This window comes from Euprymna scolopes, chromosome 18 (genome assembly GCF_053919585.1).
Source record: "Euprymna scolopes isolate OS-2025 chromosome 18, ASM5391958v1, whole genome shotgun sequence".
Lineage (NCBI taxonomy): Eukaryota > Metazoa > Mollusca > Cephalopoda > Sepiida > Sepiolidae > Euprymna > Euprymna scolopes.
The window spans coordinates 84,940,423-84,966,532 of NC_136499.1; the positions used below are offsets into that span (position 1 = coordinate 84,940,423).

The window sequence follows — 26,110 nt, forward strand, 5'->3', positions numbered from 1 at the left end:
GTGTGCGGTTGGCTCAGGGTTGCCGTGGCAGCCATAAAGAGACGTGCAACAGCCGTGTCGTCGGGATGGGACGATGCAGTACACGATGTCACCCTAAGGAGCATGTTGACAGAGACTGTGTCCAGAGTGACCAGTGATGACCCCGTTCAGGGAAAGTGGTGCGTCACCGGGAATGAGTTCACGGTCTGGGTGGATGCTAGTTCACTGACCCTTGGAGGTGCCCTTGCAGTTAATGATTCCATTATTGAAGATGCCTGTTGGCTTTGGCCAGAGAATGATTCGAGGCACATAAACCTGGCCGAACTTGATGCCACATTGAAGGGCGTTAACATGGCGCTTCAATGGCACACCAAGGTTCTACATATCATGACTGACTCGGCATGCACTCATCGGTGGATAACCGATGCATTAAGTGGAAGAGCACGGCTGATGACACGAGGAGGAAGAATAATTAGATATAAGCAATGAGCAAATACATTTCTGACAAAGGAGAAGAAATAGCTGTTTTCTAGGTTGGCAGTATTTTGCGCGAACAGTTGGCAGAGATGGTGGAAATTTTCTGTTTCTATGTATATCCTTGTAGCCATGTCACTAGTAAGGGTGCTGGAGGTAAACATTTTGTCTGGGCTGACGTTATCCGCCTGATAGTCAGGGACCCGAACCTTGGTTTAACCACTAAGGAGGCTGTCCTATCAGCAGGTGCAAAGTACTGGGGCTGCTGTATTGCCATTTGGTGAATGGATTCTGGACCATGCAGTAGCTTCTGGTGGGGCCTCTCGATACCATACTAGTGGGTAATTGTTACGGCTTTACCTTATCATTAGCTACAAAAAAAAAAAAATTCTTTGTTTCTTTTTCTCTCTTTGTTTCCCCTCTCTGTCCTGCTCTAAGTAAATCTGACGACCTAGTCCACAAATTCCAAAATTTCATCATAACAAGTTTCAAGAAAAAATACACGATTAAACCCGGTTCTCCAACTTCCAACATAGACCCCTACTACCATGTCTCCTTCTCCAACATCAGGAGTCTACGTTCTAACCTTCCAGAAGTTGAAACCCAATTACAGGAGACTAAACCAGACCTTTTATTTTTAAGTGAAACTGGCATTGGACAGGCTATTTCCCTAGAAGAGTTTGCAATTACAGGATACTCTAACTTAACTTCTAAATCTGACCCCCAAGATCGCCATGGGAATGGAATATGTGCCTATATTAAAGATAGCTTTCCATGTGGTAGGGACATCTCCAGGAAAGATCCTAACTAACCCTATATGTGCTTCCGGGTTGCTTTAGCTCACACTACTGCATTTATATTTACTCTCTATCGCCCCCACAACAGCGGAGTTACTATCTTTCAAAGCATATCTGAGAAAATTGACCAAGTCCTATCTGCTTATCCTTCAGCTAACATTCACGTATGTGGAGACTTCAATGTTCACAATGTCGAATGGTTTACCCATTCAAACAAGACCGATGATGAGGGGAGGTTCTGTCATGATTTCTCCATTGCCTATGACCTCACTCAGATTGTTCAGGAACCCACCCGTGTGCCCGACAATGACGGCCAGTATGCGAGCCTACTAGACCTTTTTCTCACAACTTGCCCTGAACTATGTTCAGTTTCTGTTCTGTCTCCTCTTGGATCTTCCGACCACTCTGTTGTATCAATTAAGATAAAAATGAAATGTAATACGTCCCCAGATGTACCTCTCCAGTATATCGATACACTAAGGCTGACTGGGATAGCTTCCGTACATTTATATCTGATCTACCTCTGCATTCCATGTTTAAAAAGGATGTGTCCTCTATAGTATTAGACCTGACTGAATGGTTAATTGTAGGTATTGACCGTTTCATACCCTGTAAAAAGTTTCAGCAAAAACCTAACAGCCAGCCATGGTTCTCTCCAGAATGTGCTGCTGCCATTGCGCACAGAAATCACTTTTTCCACTGCTTCAAACGTAATAGATGTATGGAAACTAAAGCCGTTTTCAGAACTGCCAGCAACCATTGTAAGAAAGTAATAAGGAACGCAAGAAACTTGTATGCTCAATCTGTTAAGTCCAAAGTAGCTGAGCAGCGGCTTGGTTCCCACCAGTTTTGGCAAATAGCAAACAGAATCCTGAACAGAAGCGTGTGCTCCATCCCAACTATTATCAATGGACCTGAGGTAATCTCGTCAGCATCAGACAAAGCCAAACTCTTTGTCAAGAACTTTGCAGCTAATTCTACCCTTTGCGACCAAGGCCACCAACCCCAATATTTCCTCCTGTATCAGAAAACACGCTATGTGATATACGTATATCTGTACGTGATGTTGCCAAGTTAATCAAAAACCTTGATTCCAGTAAAGCAACTGGCCCTGACGGTATTCCAATTATAGTACTCAAAAAACTTCAACCTGAACTAGCGCCCATACTTACAAAACTGTTTAAACGTTGTCTTAAGGAGAATAGTTTCCCATCTCCCTGGAAAATTTCATCAATATGCCCTGTATTTAAGAATTCAGGTGATCGCTCATCCCCCTCTCAGTACAGGCCAATAAGTCTCCTGTGCGTCATGAGTAAGTTGCTAGAATCTGTGTTAAATACAGAAGTAATCAACCATCTCAACAAAAATAACCTTCTTAGTGACACTCAATATGGTTTCCGTTCTGCTAGATCTACAGCAGATGTGCTTACAGTTATATCTCATAGGATTAGCAAATCTCTCGACGGTGGCAATCTTTCTAGGGCAATTGCTCTTGACATATCTAAAGCCTTTGATAGGGTATGGCATAAAGGTTTACTTCATAAGATCGCTAGCTATGGTATAGCTGGAAATGTCTTCTCAATTATTAAATCATTTCTCTCTGATAAGTTCATAAGAGTAGTAGTTGAGGGGCAAAAATCAGAAGCTCACAGTATTAATGCCGGTGTCACTCAGGGGTCCATCCTGGGCCCAACTCTTTTCCTGATCTACATTAATGATCTTCCAAATCACATCCTTACATCATTTGTAGACATTTATGCTGATGACACTACTATTTATGGTAGCACATCTAAGACAGTAAACGACCAAGTTCTCTCCAATTCTCTCTCCTCTGATCTTGAGCACGTAGTACAATCGGGAAAGGAGTGGCTGGTTACTTTTAATGCATCTAAAACCAAGCTTCTCTCCTTACATCATCAACATTCTAATCCACATTTGGCATCAATTGAAATGAATGGCTCTCGTCTTCAGGAGGCCTCAAGTTTTGACAAGCTTCTGGGCTTGACTATTACTCCTGATCTTAAATGGAACACGTACATCAAATCTGTTGCCAAGGCCGCTGGAAAAAATGGTGGGATTTTTCTATCGATCCGGTAAATATCTCACTGCTGATGCTATTCTCTATCTATATAAGAGCCAGGTACATCCAAGGATGGAATACTGTTGCCACATCTGGGCAGGAGCTGCTAGAAAGGACTTGTCCTGCCTTGATAGAGTTCAAAATAGACTTCGTAGCCTCGTAGGAGATGTCCTTTTCTCCTCCTTGCAACCTCTATCTCACAGAAGAGATGTTGCGAGTTTGTCTCTGATGTATCGTTATTTTCATGGAAAGTGTTCGACTGAGCTTCAATCTATGGTCCCCCCTCGCCAAACTTTCACAAGAAACACTCGTCTAGCTGTAAACACTATCAATAATTCCCCCCACTCTTTATCTGTGCCTAAACCTAAACGTAGATTCCATGAACAAAGCTTCTTTCTTAGAACTGCACGCGTGTGGAATTGTCTTCCGTTTTCCTGCTTTCCGGCTGACTTCAATATGGTTGTGTTCAAGTCTAAAGTAAATAAGTTCTTGATGAGCCATTCCATATAAGTTATCAAATTTACCAAATTTTCATTACTAATGATTACTATATTGTCCAATTTCTACTGTACACTCTTTAACCCTTATCCTTGAGTGGCCTCTTGGCCTTGATAATGTGGTGATGCCTATGTAAAAAAAATAAATAAATAAATAAAAATAAAAAAATTGTGTATTGTTTTAGTAAAAAACCGGAGGTTAGATATACATGAACCATGATTACTCATACTATTTCTCATACCGCAACCTCCCACTATGTCAAAGACATTAGACGTTGGTTGGCTACTATATTTCAGAGTCAAATAAATATTTCATAGTGTTCACAACAGTTGTTCCTAATGCCTAATATAAAAGTGTGCAGCCAGTTGGGATAATGCATTGCATCCATTGAAGTAATAGAGGGATATAACATTTCACTATCAACTTAACAGAAAAGTTGTTTCACATCATCTCTTCATTTTCAAATATTGAGTTTTACCTTTCCGACCACTTGTTCTGTATCCATCTCAACTGGTTTTGATACAATATTGTCTGGATAACTCCAATGGCTAGGAATTACACGGTGTTTACCATCGTAGACTGGAGCTGAAATGCAAAAAATAAATACAATGTTTAATTATGAGGAAAAAATTTATTGTATGAGGAAAAGTATGGTAGGATACTTTAAAGTTAATTTGTGTTGAATGATGAAGTTCGCCTCTCTAGATCTCCAGTTGTTTCCATCATTCGCCATATTTGTGTGATTTACTTTTTCCAGTTCAAACTAGTAACAATATTTTTTTTATTATATAATTATATTTCAACTTTAGATTATTTGTAATGGGAGAAGACAGACATAAAAAGGATCTTATTCCCACTCTCACCCTTAGGGAAAGCTAAAGTCACCAATGTTTTGTATTTTTTGAACTTCTCTATCATATTCATATACCAGTTACTCATCTCTATCATATTCATATACCAGTTACTCATCTCTATCATATTCATATACCAGTTACTCATCTCTGTCATATTCATATACCAGTTACTCATCTCTGTCATATTCATATACCAGTTACTCATCTCTGTCATATTCATATACCAGTTACTCATCTCTATCATATTCATATACCAGTTACTCATCTCTATCATATTCATATACCAGTTACTCATCTCTATCATATTCATATACCAGTTACTCATCTCTATCATATTCATATACCAGTTACTCATCTCTATCATATTCATATACCAGTTACTCATCTCTGTCATATTCATATACCAGTTACTCATCTCTATCATATTCATATACCAGTTACTCATCTCTATCATATTCATATACCAGTTACTCATCTCTATCATATTCATATACCAGTTACTCATCTCTATCATATTCATATACCAGTTACTCATCTCTATCATATTCATATACCAGTTACTCATCTCTGTCACCAGTTGTTTGGTCTCAAATCCCCTGGTGCCATGTTCACTACTAAAAAATCTGACAACTTTCAGACTAGCAAAGATTATTCAATATTTCACAATAGCAGAGTGAAAAATGGATTTTTTAAATTAAATTATTTACATGATCCGGACTATTATCCTCATACAATCAACATACTTATAATAACAATAACAACAATTTTAAATATCGAAGAATTCTTTTACTTGAGGTGTTCAATTTTTTTTACAAATCTTATTTAATAACAAGCTTCAAATCAGCATTCTACACTGTCCAAACTGACTACTAAAAAAAAAAAAAAAAAAACAACAACAAAGCAAAAAAAAAAAAACACAACCACCACCACCACCGCCATCATCATCATCATCATCATCATCAATATTATGAAAAAAAAAGAGGTTCAATCAATTGAAGGGGGATCAGAAACCGAAATTAATGAAGACACGCTAAAAATAACCAGCAAACATGATGAAATACTGGTTTTAAAAATTTACATAATAAAAAGTTGTTGTAAAAACTAAGAAAATACATACATATTCTAGAGTACAATATTCATGAAGAACTACATTAAAAAAGAAGAAAGTGACCTTAATTACACACCAATAACTTTTATCAAATAATTACATACCAATAACTATAAATACTTTTTTTCTGAAAAAGTTACATACCAATAACTTTTTTCAAAAATTACATACACAATAACTTTTTTCAAAAATTACATACTGATAACTTTTCTGAACAATTACATACCAGTAACTTTTTCAAACAATTACATACCAATAACTTTTCTCAACAATTACATACCAATAACTGTTCTCAACAATTACATACCAGTAACATTTCTCAACAATTACATACCACTAACTTTTTTCAACAAATGCATACCAATAACTTTTTTCAACAATTGCATACCAATAACCTTTTTCAACAATTACATACCAATAACTTCTTTCAACAATTACATACCAATAACTTTTCCCAAATAATTACATACCAATAACTTTTCCCAAACAATTACATGCCAATAACTTTTCTCAAACAATTACATGCAAATAACTTTTCCCAAATAATTACATACCAATAACTTTTCCCAAACAATTACATGCCAATAACTTTTCCCAAACAATTACATACCAATAACTTTTCCCAAATAATTACACACCAATAACTTTTCCCAAACAATTACATACCAATAACTTTTATCAAACAATTACATACCAATAACTTTTCTCAAATAATTACATACCAATAACTTTTCTCAAACAATTACATACCAATAACTTTTCTCAACCAATTACATACCAATAACTTTTCCCAAATAATTGCATGCCAATAACTTTTCTCAAACAATTACATACCAATAACTTTTCTCAACCAATTACATACCAATAACTTTTCCCAAATAATTGCATACCAATAACTTTTCTCAAACAATTACATACCAATAACTTATCCCAAACAATTACATACGTATAACCTTTCCCAAACAATTACATACCAATAACTTTTCTCAAACAGTTACATACTTATAACTTTTCTCAAACAATTACATACCAATAACTTTTCCCAAATAATTACATGCAAATAACTTTTCTCAAACAATTACATACTAATAACTTTTCTCAAACAATTACATACACATAACTTTTCCCAAATAATTACATGGCAATAACTTTTCTCAAACAATTACATACTATTAACTTTTCTCAAACAATTACATACCAATAACTTTTCCCCAACAATTACATACCAATAACTTTTCCCAAATAATTACACGGCAATAACTTTTCTCACACAATTACATACTAATAACTTTTCTCAAACAATTACATACCAATAACTTTTCTCAACAATTACATACACATAACTTTTCCCAAACAATTACATACCAATAACTTTTCCCAAACAATTACATACCAATAACTTTTCTCAAACAATTACATACCAATAACTTTTCCCAAATAATTACATACCAATAACTTTTCCCAAACAATTACATGCCAATAACTTTTCTCAAACAATTACATGCCAATAACTTTTCTCAAACAATTACGTGCCAATAACTTTTCCCAAATAATTACATACCAATAACTTTTCCCAAACAATTACATGCCAATAACTTTTCCCAAACAATTACATAGCAATAACTTTTCCCAAATAATTACACACCAATAACTTTTCCCAAACAATTACATACCAATAACTGTTCTCAAACAATTACATACCAATAACTTTTCTCAAACAATTACATACACATAACTTTTCTCAAGCAATTACATACCAATAACTTTTCCCAAATAATTGCATACCAATAACTTTTCTCAAACAATTACATACCAATACTTTATCCCAAACAATTACATACCAATAACCGTACCCAAACAATTACATACCAATAACTTTTCCCAAACAATTACACACCAATAACTTTTCCCAAACAATTACATACCAATAACTTTTCTCAAACAATTACATACCAATAACTTTTCTCAAATAATTACATACTAATAACTTTTCCCAAGCAATTACATACCAATAACCTTTCTATAACAATTACATACAAATAACTTTTTCCAAATAATTACACACCAATAACTTTTCTCAACAATTACATACCAATAACTTTTCTCAAACAATTACATACAAATAACTTTTCTCAAACATTACATACCAATAACTTTTCTAAAACAATTACATACCAATAACTTTTCTCAAACAATTACATACCAATTACCTTTCTCAAACAATTACATACCAATAACTTATCTTTAAAAATTACATACCAATAACTTTTCTAAAAAAATTACATACCAATAACTTTTCTCAACAATTACATAAACATAACTTTTCTCAAATAATTACATACCAATAACTTTTCTAAAAAAATTACATACCAATAACTTTTCTCAAACAATTACATACCAATAACTTTTCTCAAACAATTACATACCAATAACTTTTCTTTAATAATTACATACCAATAACTTTTCTAAAATAATTACATACCAACAACTTTTCTCAAACAATTACATACCAATAACTTTTCTCAAACAATTACATACCAATAACTTTTCTTTAATAATTACATACCAATAACTTTTCTAAAATAATTACATACCAACAACTTTTCTCAAACAATTACATACCAATAACTTTTCTCAAACAATTACATACCAATAACTTTTCTCAAACAATTACATACCAATAACTTTTCTTTAATAATTACATACCAATAACTTTTCTCAAATAATTACATACCAATAACTTTTCTCAAACAATTACATACCAATAACTTTTCTCAAACAATTACATACCAATAACTTTTCTCAAACAATTACATACCAATAGCTTTTCTCAAACAATTACATACCAATAAATTTTCTTTAATAATTACATACCAATAACTTTTCTGAAATAATTACATACCAATAACTTTTCTCAAACAATTACATACCAATAACTTTTTTCAAACAATTACATACCAATAATTTTTCTCAACAATTACATACCAATAACTGTTATCAACAATTACATACCAGTAACGTTTCTCAACAATTACATACCAATAACGTTTTTCAACCAATTACATGCCAATAACTTTTTTCCACAATTGCATACCAATAACGTTTTTCAACAATTGCATACTAATAACTTTATCCACAATTGCATACCAATAACTTTTTTTCAACTATTACACACCAATAACTTTTTTAAACAATTGCATACCAATAACTTTTTTCAACAATTGCATACCAATAACCTTTTTCACCAATTACATACCAATAACGTTTTTCAACAATTACATACCAATAACTTTTCTAAAACAATTACATGCCAATAACTTTTCCCAAATAATTACATACCAATAACTTTTCTCAAACAATTACATACCAATGACTGTTCTCAAACAATTACATACCAATAACTTTTCTCAAATAATTACATACCAATAACTTTTCTCAAGCAATTACATACCAATAACTTTTCTCAAACAATTACATACAAATAACTCTTTCCAAATAATTACACACCTATAACTTTTATCAACAATTACATACCAATAACTTTTCCCAAATAATTACATACTAATAACTTTTCCCAAACAATTACATACCAATAATTTTTCCCAAATAATTATATACCAATAACTTTTCTCAACAATTACATACCAATAACTTTTCCCAAACAATTACATACCAATAAATTTTCCCAAAAAATTATATGCCAATAACTTTTCTCAAACAATTACATGCCAATAACTGTTCCTAAATAATTACATACAAATAACTTTTCCCAAACAATTACATACCAATAACATTTCCCAAACAATTACATAGCAATAACTTTTTCCAAATAATTACACACTAATAACTTTTCCCAAACAATTACACACCAATAACTTTTTTAAACAATTGCATAACAATAACTTTTTTCAACAATTGCATACCAATAACCTTTTTCAACAATTACATACGAATAACTTTTTTCAACAATTACATACCAATAACTTTTCTCAAACAATTACATGCCAATAACTTTTCCAAAATAATTACATACCAATAACTTTTCCCAAACAATTACATGCCAATAACCTTTCCCAAACAATTACATAGCAATAACTTTTCCCAAATAATTACATACCAATAATTTTTCTCAAACAATTACATACCAATAACTTTTCTCAAACAATTACATACCAATAACTTTTCTCAAACAATTACATACCAATAGCTTTTCTCAAACGATTACACACCAATAACATTTCTTTAATAATTACATACCAATAACTTTTCTGAAATAATTACATACCAAAAACTTTTCTCAAACAATTACATACCAATAACTTTTTTCAAACAATTGCATACCAATAATTTTTCTAAACAATTACATACCAATAACTTTTATCAACAATTACATACCAGTAACGTTTCTCAACAATTACATACCAATAACTTTTCTCAACCAATTACATACCACTAACTTTTTTCCACAATTGCATACCAATAACGTTTTTCAACAATTGCATACTAATAACTTTATCCACAATTGCATACCAATAACTTTTTTTCAACTATTACACACCAATAACTTTTTTAAACAATTGCATACCAATAACTTTTTTCAACAATTGCATACCAATAAACTTTTTCACCAATTACATACCAATAACGTTTTTCAACAATTACATACCAATAACTTTTCTCAAACAATTACATGCCAATAACTTTTCCCAAACAATTACATACCAATAACTTTTCCCAAACAATTACATGCCAATAACTTTTCCCAAACAATTACATGGCAATAACTTTTCCCAAATAATTACACACCAATAACTTTTCCCAAACAATTACATACCAATAACTGTTCTCAAACAATTACATACCAATAACTTTCCTCAAATAATTACATACCAATAACTTTTCTCAAGCAATTACATACCAATAACTTTTCTAAAACAATTACATACAAATAACTCTTTCCAAATAATTACACACCTATAACTTTTCTCAACAATTACATGTCAATAACTTTTCTCAAATAATTACATACTTATAACTTTTCCCAAACAATTACATACCAATAACTTTTCCCAAATAATTTATACCAATAACTTTTCTCAACAATTACATACCAATAACTTTTCCCAAACAATTACATACCAATAAATTTTCCCAAAAAATTACATGCCAATAACTTTTCTCAAACAATTACATGCCAATAACTGTTCCCAAATAATTACATACCAATAACTTTTCCCAAACAATTACATACCAATAACTTTTCCCAAACAATTACATAGCCATAACTTTTTCCAAATAATTACACACTAATAACTTTTCCCAAACAATTACACACCAATAACTTTTTTAAACAATTGCATACCAATAACTTTTTTCAACAATTGCATACCAATAACCTTTTTCAACAATTACATACCAATAACTTTTTTCAACAATTACACACCAATAACTTTTCTCAAACAATTACATGCCAATAACTTTTCCCAAATAATTACATACCAATAACTTTTCCCAAACAATTACATGCCAATAACCTTTCCCAAACAATTACATAGCAATAACTTTTCCCAAATAATTACATACCAATAACTTTTCTCAAACAATTACATACCAATAACTTTTCTCAAATAATTACATACCAATAACTTTCTCAAGCAATTACATACCAATAACTTTTCTCAAACAATTACATACAAATAACTTTTTCCAAATAATTACACACCAATAACTTTTCTCAACAATTACATACCAATAACTTTTCCCAAATAATTACATACCAATAACTTTTCCCAAATAATTACATACCAATAACTTTTCCCAAAGAATTATATACCAATAACTTTTCCCAAACAATTACATACCAATAACTTTTCCCAAACAATTACATACCAATAACTTTTCCCAAACAATTACATGCCAATAACTTTTCTCAAACAATTACATGCCAATAACTGTTCCCAAATAATTACATACCAATAACTTTTCCCGAACAATTACATGCCAATAACTTTTCCCAAACAATTACATAGCAATAACTTTTTCCAAATAATTACACACTAATAACTTTCCCAAACAATTACATACCAATAACTTTTCTCAAATAATTACATACCAATAACTTTTCCCAAATAATTACATACCAATAACTTTTCGCAAACAATTACATACCAATAACTTTTCTCAAACAATTACATACCAATAACTTTTCTTTAAAAATTACATACCAATACTTTTTCGCAAATAATTACATACCAATAACTTTTCGCAACAATTACATAAACATAACTTTTCTCAAATAATTACATACCAATAACTTTTCTAAAAAAATTGCATATCAATAACTTTTATCAAACAATTACATACCAATAGCATTTCTCAAATTATTACATACCAATAGCTTTTCTTTAATAATTACATACCAATAACTTTTCGCAAATAATTACATACCAATAACTTTTCTCAAACAATTACATACCAATAACTTTTCTTTAATAATTACATACAAATAACTTTTCTTTAATAATTACATACAAATAACTTTTCTTTAATAATTACATACCAATAACTTTTCTTTAATAATTACATACAAATAGCTTTTCTTTAATAATTACATACAAATAACTTTTCTTTAATAATTACATACCAATAACTTTTCTTTAATAATTACATACCAATAACTTTTCTTTAATAATTACATACCAATAACTTTTCTTTAATAATTACATACCAATAACTTTTCTTTAATAATTACATATCAATAACTTTTCTTTAATAATTACATACCAATAACTTTTCTTTAATAATTACATACCAATAACTTTTCTTTAATAATTACATATCAATAACTTTTCTTTAATAATTACATACCAATAACTTTTCTTTAATAATTACATACCAATAACTTTTCTTTAATAATTACATACCAATAACTGTTCTCAAATAATTACATACCAATAACTTTTCTTTAATAATTACATACCAATAACTTTTCTTTAATAATTACATATCAATAACTTTTCTTTAATAATTACATACCAATAACTTTTCTTTAATAATTACATACAAATAACTTTTCTTTAATAATTACATATCAATAACTTTTCTTTAATAATTACATACCAATAACTTTTCTTTAATAATTACATACCAATAACTTTTCTTTAATAATTACATACCAATAACTGTTCTCAAATAATTACATACCAATAACTTTTCTTTAATAATTACATACCAATAACTTTTCCCAAACAATTACATACCAATAGCTTTTCTTTAATAATTACATGCCAATAACTTTTCGCAAATAATTACATACCAATAACTTTTCTTTAATAGTTACATACCAATAACTTTTCTCAAACAATTACATACCAATAACTTTTCTTTAATAATTACATACCAATAACTTTTCTCAAATAATTACATACCAATAGCTTTTCTTTAATAATTACATACCAATAACTTTTCTTTAATAATTACATGCCAATAACTTTTCTTTAATAATTACATACCAATAACTTTTCTCAAACAATTACATACCAATAACTTTTCTTTAATAATTACATACCAATAACTTTTCTTTAATAATTACATACCAATAACTTTTCTTTAATAATTACATACCAATAACTTTTCTTTAATAATTACATACCAATAACTTTTCTTTAATAATTACATACCAATAACTTTTCTTTAATAATTACATACAAATAACTTTTCTTTAATAATTACATACAAATAACTTTTCTTTAATAATTACATACCAATAACTTTTCTTTAATAATTACATACCAATAACTTTTCTTTAATAATTACATACCAATAACTTTTCTTTAATAATTACATACCAATAACTTTTCTTTAATAATTACATATCAATAACTTTTCTTTAATAATTACATACCAATAACTTTTCTTTAATAATTACATACCAATAACTTTTCTTTAATAATTACATATCAATAACTTTTCTTTAATAATTACATACCAATAACTTTTCTTTAATAATTACATACAAATAACTTTTCTTTAATAATTACATATCAATAACTTTTCTTTAATAATTACATACCAATAACTTTTCTTTAATAATTACATACCAATAACTTTTCTTTAATAATTACATACCAATAACTTTTCTCAAATAATTACATACCAATAACTTTTCTTTAATAATTACATACCAATGACTTTTCCCAAACAATTACATACCAATAGCTTTTCTTTAATAATTACATGCCAATAACTTTTCGCAAATAATTACATACCAATAACTTTTCTTTAATAGTTACATACCAATAACTTTTCTCAAACAATTACATACCAATAACTTTTCTTTAATAATTACATACCAATAACTTTTCTCAAATAATTACATACCAATAGCTTTTCTTTAATAATTACATACCAATAACTTTTCTTTAATAATTACATGCCAATAACTTTTCTTTAATAATTACATACCAATAACTTTTCTTTAATAATTACATACCAATAACTTTTCTCAAACAATTACATACCAATAACTTTTCTTTAATAATTACATACCAATAACTTTTCTCAAACAATTACATACCAATAACTTTTCTTTAATAATTACATACCAATAACTTTTCTCAAATAATTACATACCAATAACTTTTCTCAAACAATTACATACCAATAACTTTTCTTTAATAATTACATACCAATAACTTTTCTCAAACAATTACATACCAATAACTTTTCTTTAATAATTACATACCAATAACTTTTCTCAAACAATTACATACCAATAACTTTTCTTTAATAATTACATACCAATAACTTTTCTCAAATAATTACATACCAATAACTTTTCTTTAATAATTACATAGCAATAACTTTTCTCAAACAATTACATACCAATAACTTTTCTTTAATAATTACATACCAATAACTTTTCTCAAATAATTACATACCAATAACTTTTCTCAAACAATTACATACCAATAACTTTTCTTTAATAATTACATACCAATAACTTTTCTTTAATAATTACATACCAATAACTTTTCTTTAATAATTACATACCAATAACTTTTCTCAAACAATTACATACCAATAACTTTTCTTTAATAATTACATACCAATAACTTTTCTCAAACAATTACATACCAATAACTTTTCTTTAATAATTACATACCAATAACTTTTCTCAAACAATTACATACCAATAACTTTTCTTTAATAATTACATACCAATAACTTTTCTCAAACAATTACATACCAATAACTTTTCTTTAATAATTACATACCAATAACTTTTCTCAAACAATTACATACCAATAACTTTTCTTTAATAATTACATACCAATAACTTTTCTCAAATAATTACATACCAATAACTTTTCTTTAATAATTACATACCAATAACTTTTCTTTAATAATTACATACCAATAACTTTTCTTTAATAATTACATACCAATAACTTTTCTCAAACAATTACATACCAATAACTCTTCTGTAATAATTACATACCAATAACTTTTCTTTAATAATTACATGCCAATAACTTTTCTCAAACAATTACATACAAATAACTTTTCGCAAATAATTACATACCAATAACTTTTCTCAAACAATTACATACCAATAACTTTTCTTTAATAATTACATACCAATAACTTTTCTCAAACAATTACATACCAATAACTTTTCTTTAATAATTACATACCAATAACTTTTCTTTAATAATTACATACCAATAACTTTTCGCAAACAATTACATACAAATAACTTTTCTTTAATAATTACATACCAATAACTTTTCTCAAACAATTACATACCAATAACTTTTCTTTAATAATTACATACCAATAACTTTTCTTTAATAATTACATACCAATAACTTTTCTGAAATAATTACATACCAATAGCTTTTCTTTAATAATTACATGCCAATAACTTTTCACAAATAATTACATACCAATAACTTTTCTTTAATAGTTACATACCAATAACTTTTCTCAAACAATTACATACCAATAACTTTTCTTTAATAATTACATACCAATAACTTTTCTCAAATAATTACATACCAATAACTTTTCTTTAATAATTACATGCCAATAACTTTTCTTTAATAATTACATACCAATAACTTTTCTTTAATAATTACATACCAATAACTTTTCTCAAACAATTACATACCAATAACTTTTCTTTAATAATTACATACCAATAACTTTTCTCAAACAATTACATACCAATAACTTTTCTTTAATAATTACATACCAATAACTTTTCTCAAATAATTACATACCAATAACTTTTCTCAAACAATTACATACCAATAACTTTTCTTTAATAATTACATACCAATAACTTTTCTCAAACAATTACATACCAATAACTTTTCTTTAATAATTACATACCAATAACTTTTCTTTAATAATTACATACCAATAACTTTTCTCAAATAATTACATACCAATAACTTTTCTTTAATAATTACATACCAATAACTTTTCTCAAACAATTACATACCAATAACTTTTCGCAAATAATTACATACCAATAACTTTTCGCAAATAATTACATACCAATAACTTTTCTCAAACAATTACATACCAATAACTTTCTCAAACAATTACATACCAATAACTTTTCGCAAATAATTACATAACAATAACTTTTCGCAAATAATTACATACCAATAACTTTTCGCAAATAATTACATACCAATAACTTTTCTCAAATAATTACATACCAATAGCTTTTCTCAAACAATTACATACCAATAACTTTTCGCAAATAATTACATACCAATAACTTTTCTTTAATAATTACATACCAATAACTTTTCTTTAATAATTACATACCAATAACTTTTCTCAAACAATTACATACCAATAACTTTTCTTTAATAATTACATACCAATAGCTTTTCTCAAACAATTACATACCAATAACTTTTCTTTAATAATTACATACCAATAACTTTTCTCAAATAATTACATACCAATAACTTTTCTCAAACAATTACATACCAATAACTTTCTCAAACAATTACATACCAATAACTTTTCGCAAATAATTACATACCAATAACTTTTCGCAAATAATTACATACCAATAACTTTTCTCAAATAATTACATACCAATAACTTTTCTCAAACAATTACATACCAATAACTTTTCGCAAATAATTACATACCAATAACTTTTCCCAAACAATTACATACAAATAACATTTCTCTAATAATTACGTAGCAATTGGAAAGAAGAGAAAGCTTGTTGTTATAATGCTAAAACAATTGATTGTAATCCAATTGTCGCTTAAATTAAACTTTGAAATATATTTATTTCTTCATTGAATCAAGAGCTTGAAAAAAAAAAGAGAGAAAGTTGAAAAAGGTTTTATTGTTTTTGCCAAATTTTTTGTTGGTGATTGAATAATTGTTTTTTATTATTGTTCTGCTTGTGTTTCTAATTTTGCTCTCTTGTGGAGTGTTTGATATTGCACATATTTGAATATATTAATTTCAAATAAATCCTTGCGAGAATGCGTTTAGGCGTAAAAGGGGATCACGATGATGAGGGCATTATAACAGCAAACAAGGGTCACGTCTGGAACGGTGGTGATAGTGGCAGAAGTCAGGGTGGATTGCCCTCTCGACGATGGTAGGTGACGAAGATATCAAGAGACAACCCGGCAGCCCAGAAAAATTCCTGGAGGGACGGAAGACTCCCTTGATTTTAGTTGATGTCACGAGGGGTCAACAACAAGGGGTTCGAATGACCTTGAGTGACATGCGGTCAAAATTAAATGAGAATTGTGGGAGAATGTCTGCCTCCTTGGGAATTGAAAATCGGAAATGAAATGATGTGTGGCCCCATGACCCACCCGATGTGAGATTGGAAGGAAAAATGAGTACCCTACCTCGAGAATAGCTTAATATAAGGGTAAAGAGTTGTTCACTTATTTTAAAGTGACTATTCGTTGAGTTCTGTTGAGAGCGAGTTGGCGCTGATGATAATGATTTATGACTGTAATTGCATTACAATTTTTAATTGTGAGAGAAGAACTCCGATGATTGAGTTTAGTTGAAGACAAAAGTTTTTCTGAAAAAAACAAAAAAAAAACAAAAACGACTATACTATTTTAAGCATTTTGTGAACTTTTGACGAAACATTTTAGTTGGATTGATCTGTGTATTTTTATGTAGCGATGTTGAACGCTGTTGTGAGAATTAAATTGTTCAGAGTTGTGTTTTTATGTATTCAAACGAGAATAATTGGATATTAAATTTTTGAGAGTTGAATTAATTTTGAAAAAAAAAAAATTTTGTTACCTTAGTCTGGAAGGATTTCGCTATGAAACTGAACAAATTTTAGTTGAGTTCAGTTGAGAATAATTAGAAACATTAATTTCGGTGATTGAACTGACTTTTGAAGGAATTTTAATTTTGCCTCAGTCAGGAAGGATTTCTTAAATTGCGAAATAGGCCGCAAGATTGAATAAAAATAATTGGAAATAATTATTAGCATCACTGAGTGAAGTGTGGTACACGCAATTGTGCGCGAAAAGTGATTTATTATTTTTAGATATATTTTTCCATGTGAGCAAATTTTTTAGATGGATTTTTCCATGTGAGCAAATTTTTTAGATTGATTTTTCCATGTGAGTAAATTTTTTAGATTGATTTTTCCATGTGAGTAAATCAGGTGCGTGATGTTCGCACCTGGAGATTAATTGAAAAAAAAAAGACAGAATTTCTCATGCGATAACTAGGCGTTAACTGAGTCATCTCGAGGGGTGCGATGCGCGAGGTCGTTAAATATCACGCATTTTAGTAATTAATTTTTTTTTAATTAGTTGAAATGAATTACGGAGCATTTGGGTTGAAATTTAAGTTGAATTTTGGGAGTAAGAGAGTTGCCGATCATGGTGCATTTCTGGATACGGGTCCATTCAGACATGCTGCATTTCTGGATACGGGTCCATTCGGACATGGTGCATTTCTGGGAGGACGCTGGGGGCGTGTAGATAGTTCCCTGTGGTTTGTTTTATTAATCGTCCATAAGGAGACAGATGCCGAAATTGTGGTCGTTGTCTGCACGAGCATGTGTGTGTCACACGGAGAGAGAAGAAGTGTATCATATTAATCATCCATCGGGAGATTAATTATGCCAAAATTGAGGTTGTTGTGTGCACGACCGTGTGTGCGTTGCACGGATTAAAGAGTTATTATGAGAACGTGTTTGGAAATATTGAGGGGAATTCAATAAATTAGGGGGCGTATCTAGCTTCCTGTAGTTTTCTTTTTTTATTTTGACTATCCATGAGGGTACGGAGTAATTTTAGTGAAACTTAATTGTCTATTTAAACAGCCTGTGACAAAAAAGTGCTTAACTTTTTGTAAATAGTTGTGTACTGACAGACGGTATTTTCCTCGCTTTGTTTCGGGGATGGACGTGATCAAGCTGGTGTATCTGTGGAGACCAGGAGGGATGGTCTGTTAGCAGAGCGGCGAGTGGTAGCTGGCAGAAGGAGGTAACTGTGTAACACGACGTGGACAGAATCACGAATTGTGGGACCACCTTTAACTATGGTAGAACTAGACAGGGGTTGTGAAGCCCGGGGAAAGGGCATAGGATTACCTGCATATTATCAGGTTGAGGAACGGTATTTGTTAAAAGCACCTGAGGTAGAGTGGGCGAATGACCATTTGAATAACCTCACTGACCTCTGGGATCCCCTGATCCATCGTTCACTGCCACATGCCCGACTTAGGCTACCAAAAGCTATGGGAGGAGTAAGACGAATAGATTTGAGTGAATTACAGGCCCGACTAAACTGTCTGGAGAATACAGAAACTAGGGATAGGCTTCATAAGATAGTGGTTACAGGAGCAGGAGTGAGCATGCTAGTAACGATAATTGTGCTGTTGTTGGTGGTTGTATGGTGCGTGAAGAGAGCGAATATGGGAAGAGAGAAAGCTGATGAGCATCTCGGGTTTGATTGCACATATGGCGGAAGAAATCCTGGTTCGAGACTGCCTGTGGTTCTGGAAGATGCAGCTGCTGGTGCCGATGAAAACGAAGTGCAACCCAAGAACTTCCCTGATGCTGAAATCCAGAGGAACTGAAGACGAGTTGGAGATCTTCCTTTCTTTTCTTTTCTTTTCTCTCTGTTTTACCCAGAATTCTTGCAGGGTGCTGAGCTGAGAACCATCGAAAGAAAGTCTCAACAATACCTTGAATGACCATCTATTGAGGTGAGAAGTCCTCAGTGAAAAAAAACTTACATGATTCTTATAAAGAAGACTTGAACTGTGAAATAAAAGGTGAAGGTTTAACTATAACTGCTTAAGGTGAGAAGATTCCCCTAGCTCAATAAAAAGCGGGTCCTTTGAGAACCCTGATTAGGGTTGCATACCCTGTATTACGAGACTGTGCTGTTGATAGCAGCGAAGTGAAAAAAAACCTTGAAAAAAAAAACTCTTGCAAATTGTGACTCTGTGGAAAAAAAAATTGAACTATGATAAAATTGATGGAAAGAAATTTGAAAAAAGAGAATATATAACTAAAGAAAAAAAAATTGCATGTGAAAAAAAAAGAAATTATATTAGCCCTGACGAACTTTTATATTTTTGATGATTTTACTTTGAACTTTTTACATTTTTGATGATTTTACGAACTTTTTTGAATTAACTTTCTTATGAACTTTTGAATGAAAAAGGGGGAGAACCCTGCATAAAAAGGGTGGATATGGGATTGTGTATATGTTATCTTGTTGACGGATAATTTGAGGTTGGAGAGAGGGGATTGTGAAAAAAAAATCTGACGGGAACAGTAAACAGGGCTGGAGTGGTTGGTTAAGGAATTAGACTCCATTGGTTCTACGAAGCAATATAGTCTAATGGGGGCGAATGTAGCGTAATTCCCCATTGAGGAGCGTTAGAACTACGCTGAAGTAGCTTTTTATTCCCGGGTGACGCCAGATAACCCAAGGATTTAAGATAAAATATATATATTTATCTTCTCTATTTCATGTCAAAATAGATATTGTTTGAAACCAGAGAAATATATTTTTACGGCTAAAAGTTGATGACAGGAAATTTCACTTATAACATTGTCTGGCCTTAAATGAACTCAAGGTCGGATGTCAGAATTGACATCTGACCATGGAAATCATGAGAATGAGTAATTCAGATTTCAGGTATGGGAATCATACCCACGCAAAACCCTAAAGCTTTCGATTTCATGGCAAAATCTTACTGGCTGGAAGAATTTCCACCCCATCCACATACCTTACTATACATACGACTGTCGTGCGAAAATTAGTAGAGTCAGAGTTGAGTCGCAGATCAGATTAGTTAGAGATTGCTTGTTGAATTCGGGGAGAACAGATCGTATAAACCCGCTGTTCCTTGAAGAGGGGACCCCTCCACCTTCCTCATCCAACCGTCTGTCGCTGTCTGTGAAGAGATTTGAGACTGTGAAAAAAAAACTTACAAAAACTGAATGAGATCTGTAAAAACATTTGTACATAATTCTGCAAATTAAGCTTCTGTAGATAGACTACATGAGTTTGTCTTTCTTCCTGCCTGCTGCTTCGATATTCGCTTTCAGCATACCAGATTTCATGTAACAACCTCAGAGAAGACTAGACTACATGAGCCGAGATTTCTAGATGAAAAGGGGTCCTTAACCACCTTCTTGAATGAGGGGTTACAATGCTGAAGAAGTCAATCTCTCAACGCCGTCAACTTACACACCTGATCGGTGACCTGATTGTAAAATTAAGCTTGGTTGAGTATAGAAGCAATAACATCGAGACTACTAGTAAATTCTTGAAACCTTTTGGGTGGTTTGTTCCCACTAAAAGACATGAACATTTTGCCAACATTAAAATGCAAGTGTATTTCTAAAAATCTATTCTAAATTCATTTAAACTATTTTATATATTAAAAAAAAGAATTACTATTTTTATAACTTTTTATTATTTTTCATATTTAAACTTATAATATATAAAGACTTACAAGTAGTAGTAGTAGTAGTAGTAGTAGTAGTATATTGAGTCTCTCGGTTAGGTTACACTTCCAAAGTAAAAACAAGATTCTATTTTTTAGTCGATTATGCATTAAGGCCTTAAAAAACTTGGCGGAAAGTTAAACAAACAAAACAATTATTTACAAATTTAGGGTGGATATCTGCTTCAATATTAATTGGACATAAAATGATTTTTCATTTCAGAGACATTGTAGCATTTTAGAACACTAACCAAAACTTATTATTTTCCTCATTTAGGGGAGGGGGGTATAAGCGATTACGCATAGTTTTACAACCTTACCAGTCAGACTTCGAGTTAGTGAACATTTCCACAGTGTTAGAGTAGCCTGGAAATGATGTTACTCATCATTTTACGTTAAATTAATGTACGAAGGTTAAAATGTAAAAAGAATTGCTTGTGCTTTTTTTCCGGCAAGATTTTCAAGGTGTCCATATGCAATCACATAAAACAAAATGAAAGTCGAACAAAAGGAAAATATCATTTTTAGCCAAGAGTGTTTATTTAGTCTAAAATGCTCACACTATTAGTAAAAAGTATTTCTATTATAATTATCTGTATCTTGTTTTTTGTTTCGTTTTTTTTTTTTTTTTTTTTGCATTAAAACAAATCAATCAACTACATATCTATGACATTGTCAGTAGTAATAACCGGGCAAATATTGATGATTAAGGTAAAAACTTGAACATTTTTTGATAGAGAGAATGTATAGAATAGTTAAGAATACAATTACATCCGTTCTTAAGTTAAGAATTGTTTTCTATATAGTAACTATGTTATTTAGAAACTCATGTTTTAAATGGACAGTGGACTTTGTTTACTATTCTGTTCCTATACCGCATATAGTGCATTTTTTGTTTACGAAAATATATGCAGACATGAGAAGGTTTTAAAATACAAAAAAAGAAAACAAAAAAGAAAACAAAAACAAATCACTAATTAAATATTTAGAAATTTAAAAAGAATCGAAATTGGAATCGGAAATCGTATTAGAATTTAAAACAGAATCGGTAATTAAATCGGAATTGGGAAAAAATTTGGAACTATCCCATCGCTAGTACACACACACACACACACACACACACACACACATATATATATATATATATATATATATATATATATATATATATATATATATATATATACTAGACTACCCGTGACCTGTTGGGTCAGTATATCATATCAGCTATTGGTCAAGATCAAAGTGTAGTATCTGTTCTTCAGATGCTGCACTTCATTTTCTTGTTCTCTTTCGGTGGAGGAGAAATCCTTCACGACTGAGACAATTTTTATTTTTGTACCTTTTCTCCACGTTAAAAAACGACCCTGGTGTCTAACTCTGTCCCGTGGGGAGGCATAGTAAATAGGTATATCAGCTATGGAATTCATGTATGAGCGTGACACTTGTGACGTAAAGAAAATAGTTTTTTTTTGACATAACAGAAACAGTTCTATGAAAGTATATTAAAATGAAAAATCACGGACGGATCACTCAAACATGAAAACAGATCCTTCCTACTTGGGTAAAGTTACCTATTTTTCCGAATAATTGCTCAAAAATCGAAAACTAAACATGATTTTCCTACAAATCGAATGTCGACGAAAGTCATTTAGCAGCAAAAACGCACATGAACCATACCGATGAGAAATATAAGAATGAAAACCCCATATTGGAATCCTTCAACCAAGGTATAGAAACTTAAAATCTAAAAAAGAAAAAAAATTAATAAAACCTGAAGCAAAAAAAATAACACCTAAATAAATAAAATAAAATAAAATAAAACTAATATTGAAACAGATTAGTAAATGTGCCAACAAATTCACCGTTCTCACACAACTATTTTGCATCTAGAAATGTAAACAAAAAATAAAAAAAGAAGGAAGGAAAAGGAACGGATAGAGAGTAGTAGTAGTAGTAGTAGTAGTAGTAGTAGTAGTCTTAGCTTTACTACAATTGTTCTTATCTTTGTCAACGGGTTAAAGTTGTTTAGTTGTAAGAAAATATCGACAGTTGCAAAACACCCCCACTATTCCCATGTGAAATAATAATTTCAAAATAATAACGTTAATATTTCAGTGTGCAGGTCAAAATCTGCAAAAGAAGCGATTTGTGTTTATTTGTTTACGTTGTTATGGGTTAATGCTTATGCGCGCATGCGCAACCGGATGTTGTAAACCGGAAAGTGGGTTACATCACTCGTTACAACGTCCTTTGATTTTTATAATCACACACACATACATATATATATATATATATATATATATATATATATATATATATATATATATATATATATATATACACATAGACATGTATGCATATATACATATATACACCTAGAGGATCGAACAAAAGGGCACTGGACAAAACCCACCAGCTAATGTAAGCAAAAACAGATAAATTCCCAAATGAATTAAAAACATTAAAAATCACTTTTTATATTTTTATTTTTATTTAATTAAATTTAGGAAAATTAGACACAGAGATCTAATTTTGGCAAGGTACGAAAATTAAGCATCTACCTAATAAATGTCAATTGAAGATAGAGTTTAAGATCATTCTTAAACACGATATAGTTTTAAATAGGATTCAAGTACCTCTCACAGAAATATACATATTTTAAATATTTAATCTTGTTTGAAAGCAAATAAGTCGATTTTTCTAAGGTATGTACGCGTTCTATGGAGATTTTTCTTGTATTATCTTTTACAATTATTATATTGATAAAATTAAAAATTAAAATCTTATTACCAGAATTAATTCCTCATAATAAATTTCGGTTTAATTATAATTACGTCAGTGATGATAACATTTTGTTAATAGTTTGAAAAAAATCAATTACTCCGTGATTGTTCAAAACTTGACAGAAATTCGACAGTATTTAAACTATTGAATAGAAAGCCACTTAAATAGTATTTGAGGTGTAGTGTTTAGTTTCCATTAAAAATTATATCATCTAGTATGATGATAAAATCTGTTTACAGTCGATTTTTATTCCGTACTTGCTTAATGTTTCTACAATTCCAAAATTATGTAATTTTTCTGTTGCTAATTTTCCGTTCTATCATTTAATTATCAGTGATGTTTGAAAGTATTTTTCTTGACAAAAATGTTTTTTTTAATTTTCAACATTTTTTGGAACATGTAAATCAACTGCTTTCTTTGAAAGGTTACCTAGAGAATTTATGCAACTTTTTTAAAACTTTGTTTTGCAAATAAAATAAACTTACATCACATTTTAATGTTATTATCATTTCAGATTTAGTGATAATTCAAAAACAATAAATATTTATCGCTAATAATGAAAAATTAAATTAAAAATTTAAAACATTTTTCCGATTCCAATTATTTTACAACGTTTTAAGATTTTTTGTTAGCTTTTATTTAGTTTTTCTATTTTCTATTTTAATTCTCACAAAATGGCGCCCCCCTGATATATGCCGCTCGTAAAATAGGGACATTTTTCCGATTCCAATACCGCCAAAAGTTCCGATTTTTAAAAAAAACTTTTCAGTATAAAATTAAAATATTTTGTTAGCTTTTATTTATTTTTATGGGCCTCTCATAAAATAGGGACATTTTTCCGATTCCGATACCTCTAAAAGTACCGATTTTTTTACAGCATTTTCGATCTTGAATTTCAAATTTTTTGTTAGCTTTTATTTCTTTTTATTTCTTTTTTCTATTTTCTGTTTTTAACCTCTTAAAATGCTGCTCCCTGGCATGTGGCGATCGTTAAATAGGGACACATTTTTCCGATTACAATACCTCCAAAAGTTTCGATTTTTACAAAATTTTTCGGTAAAAAAATTCCAATTTTTTATTAACTTTTATTTATTTTTTCTATTTTCTATTTTTACCCTCTCACAATGCCGCCCTTACGTGTGCCGCTCATAAAAGTTCCGATGTTTTACAACCTTTTCGGCATAAAATTTCAAACTTTTTGTTAACTTTCATTTATTTTTATTTATTTTTGTACCCTCTCAAAATGCCTCCCCTGGCTCTTGCCGCCCAGGGTGGACCCCTCTCCACGTCCCGCCCTTGCTACGCCACTAACTAGAACTGACAGCTGGAGAACAACAACTGACTGAGATGAATTTTCCAGGGTGACTCTCTATCACCACTATTGTTTGTCATAGTCATGCTATTCAATAGCATACTCAAGAAATTCAATGCGAAATACAAGTTCATGGACACAAAAGAAAGAATAGACAGTTTAGGGTATTAGCAAACAATCAAAAGGAAATGAGAGAACTTGGCAAACATGATACTTATAAAT

At 30.4% G+C, this 26,110-nt stretch overlaps 1 protein-coding gene across 4 annotated transcripts in view; it reads right to left on the reverse strand.

The window, feature by feature from the left end:
* LOC145297675 (uncharacterized) overlaps positions 1-26,110 on the reverse strand; it is a 1,369,001-nt gene that overhangs the window by 454,113 nt on the left and 888,778 nt on the right. For all 4 annotated transcript variants that reach the window (XM_080143861.1, XM_080143862.1, XM_080143860.1 and 1 more), the window contains one exon: positions 4,307-4,413. In XM_080143861.1, coding sequence (XP_079999987.1) covers positions 4,307-4,413 — 107 coding nt within the window. The remainder of the gene's footprint in view (positions 1-4,306; positions 4,414-26,110) is intronic.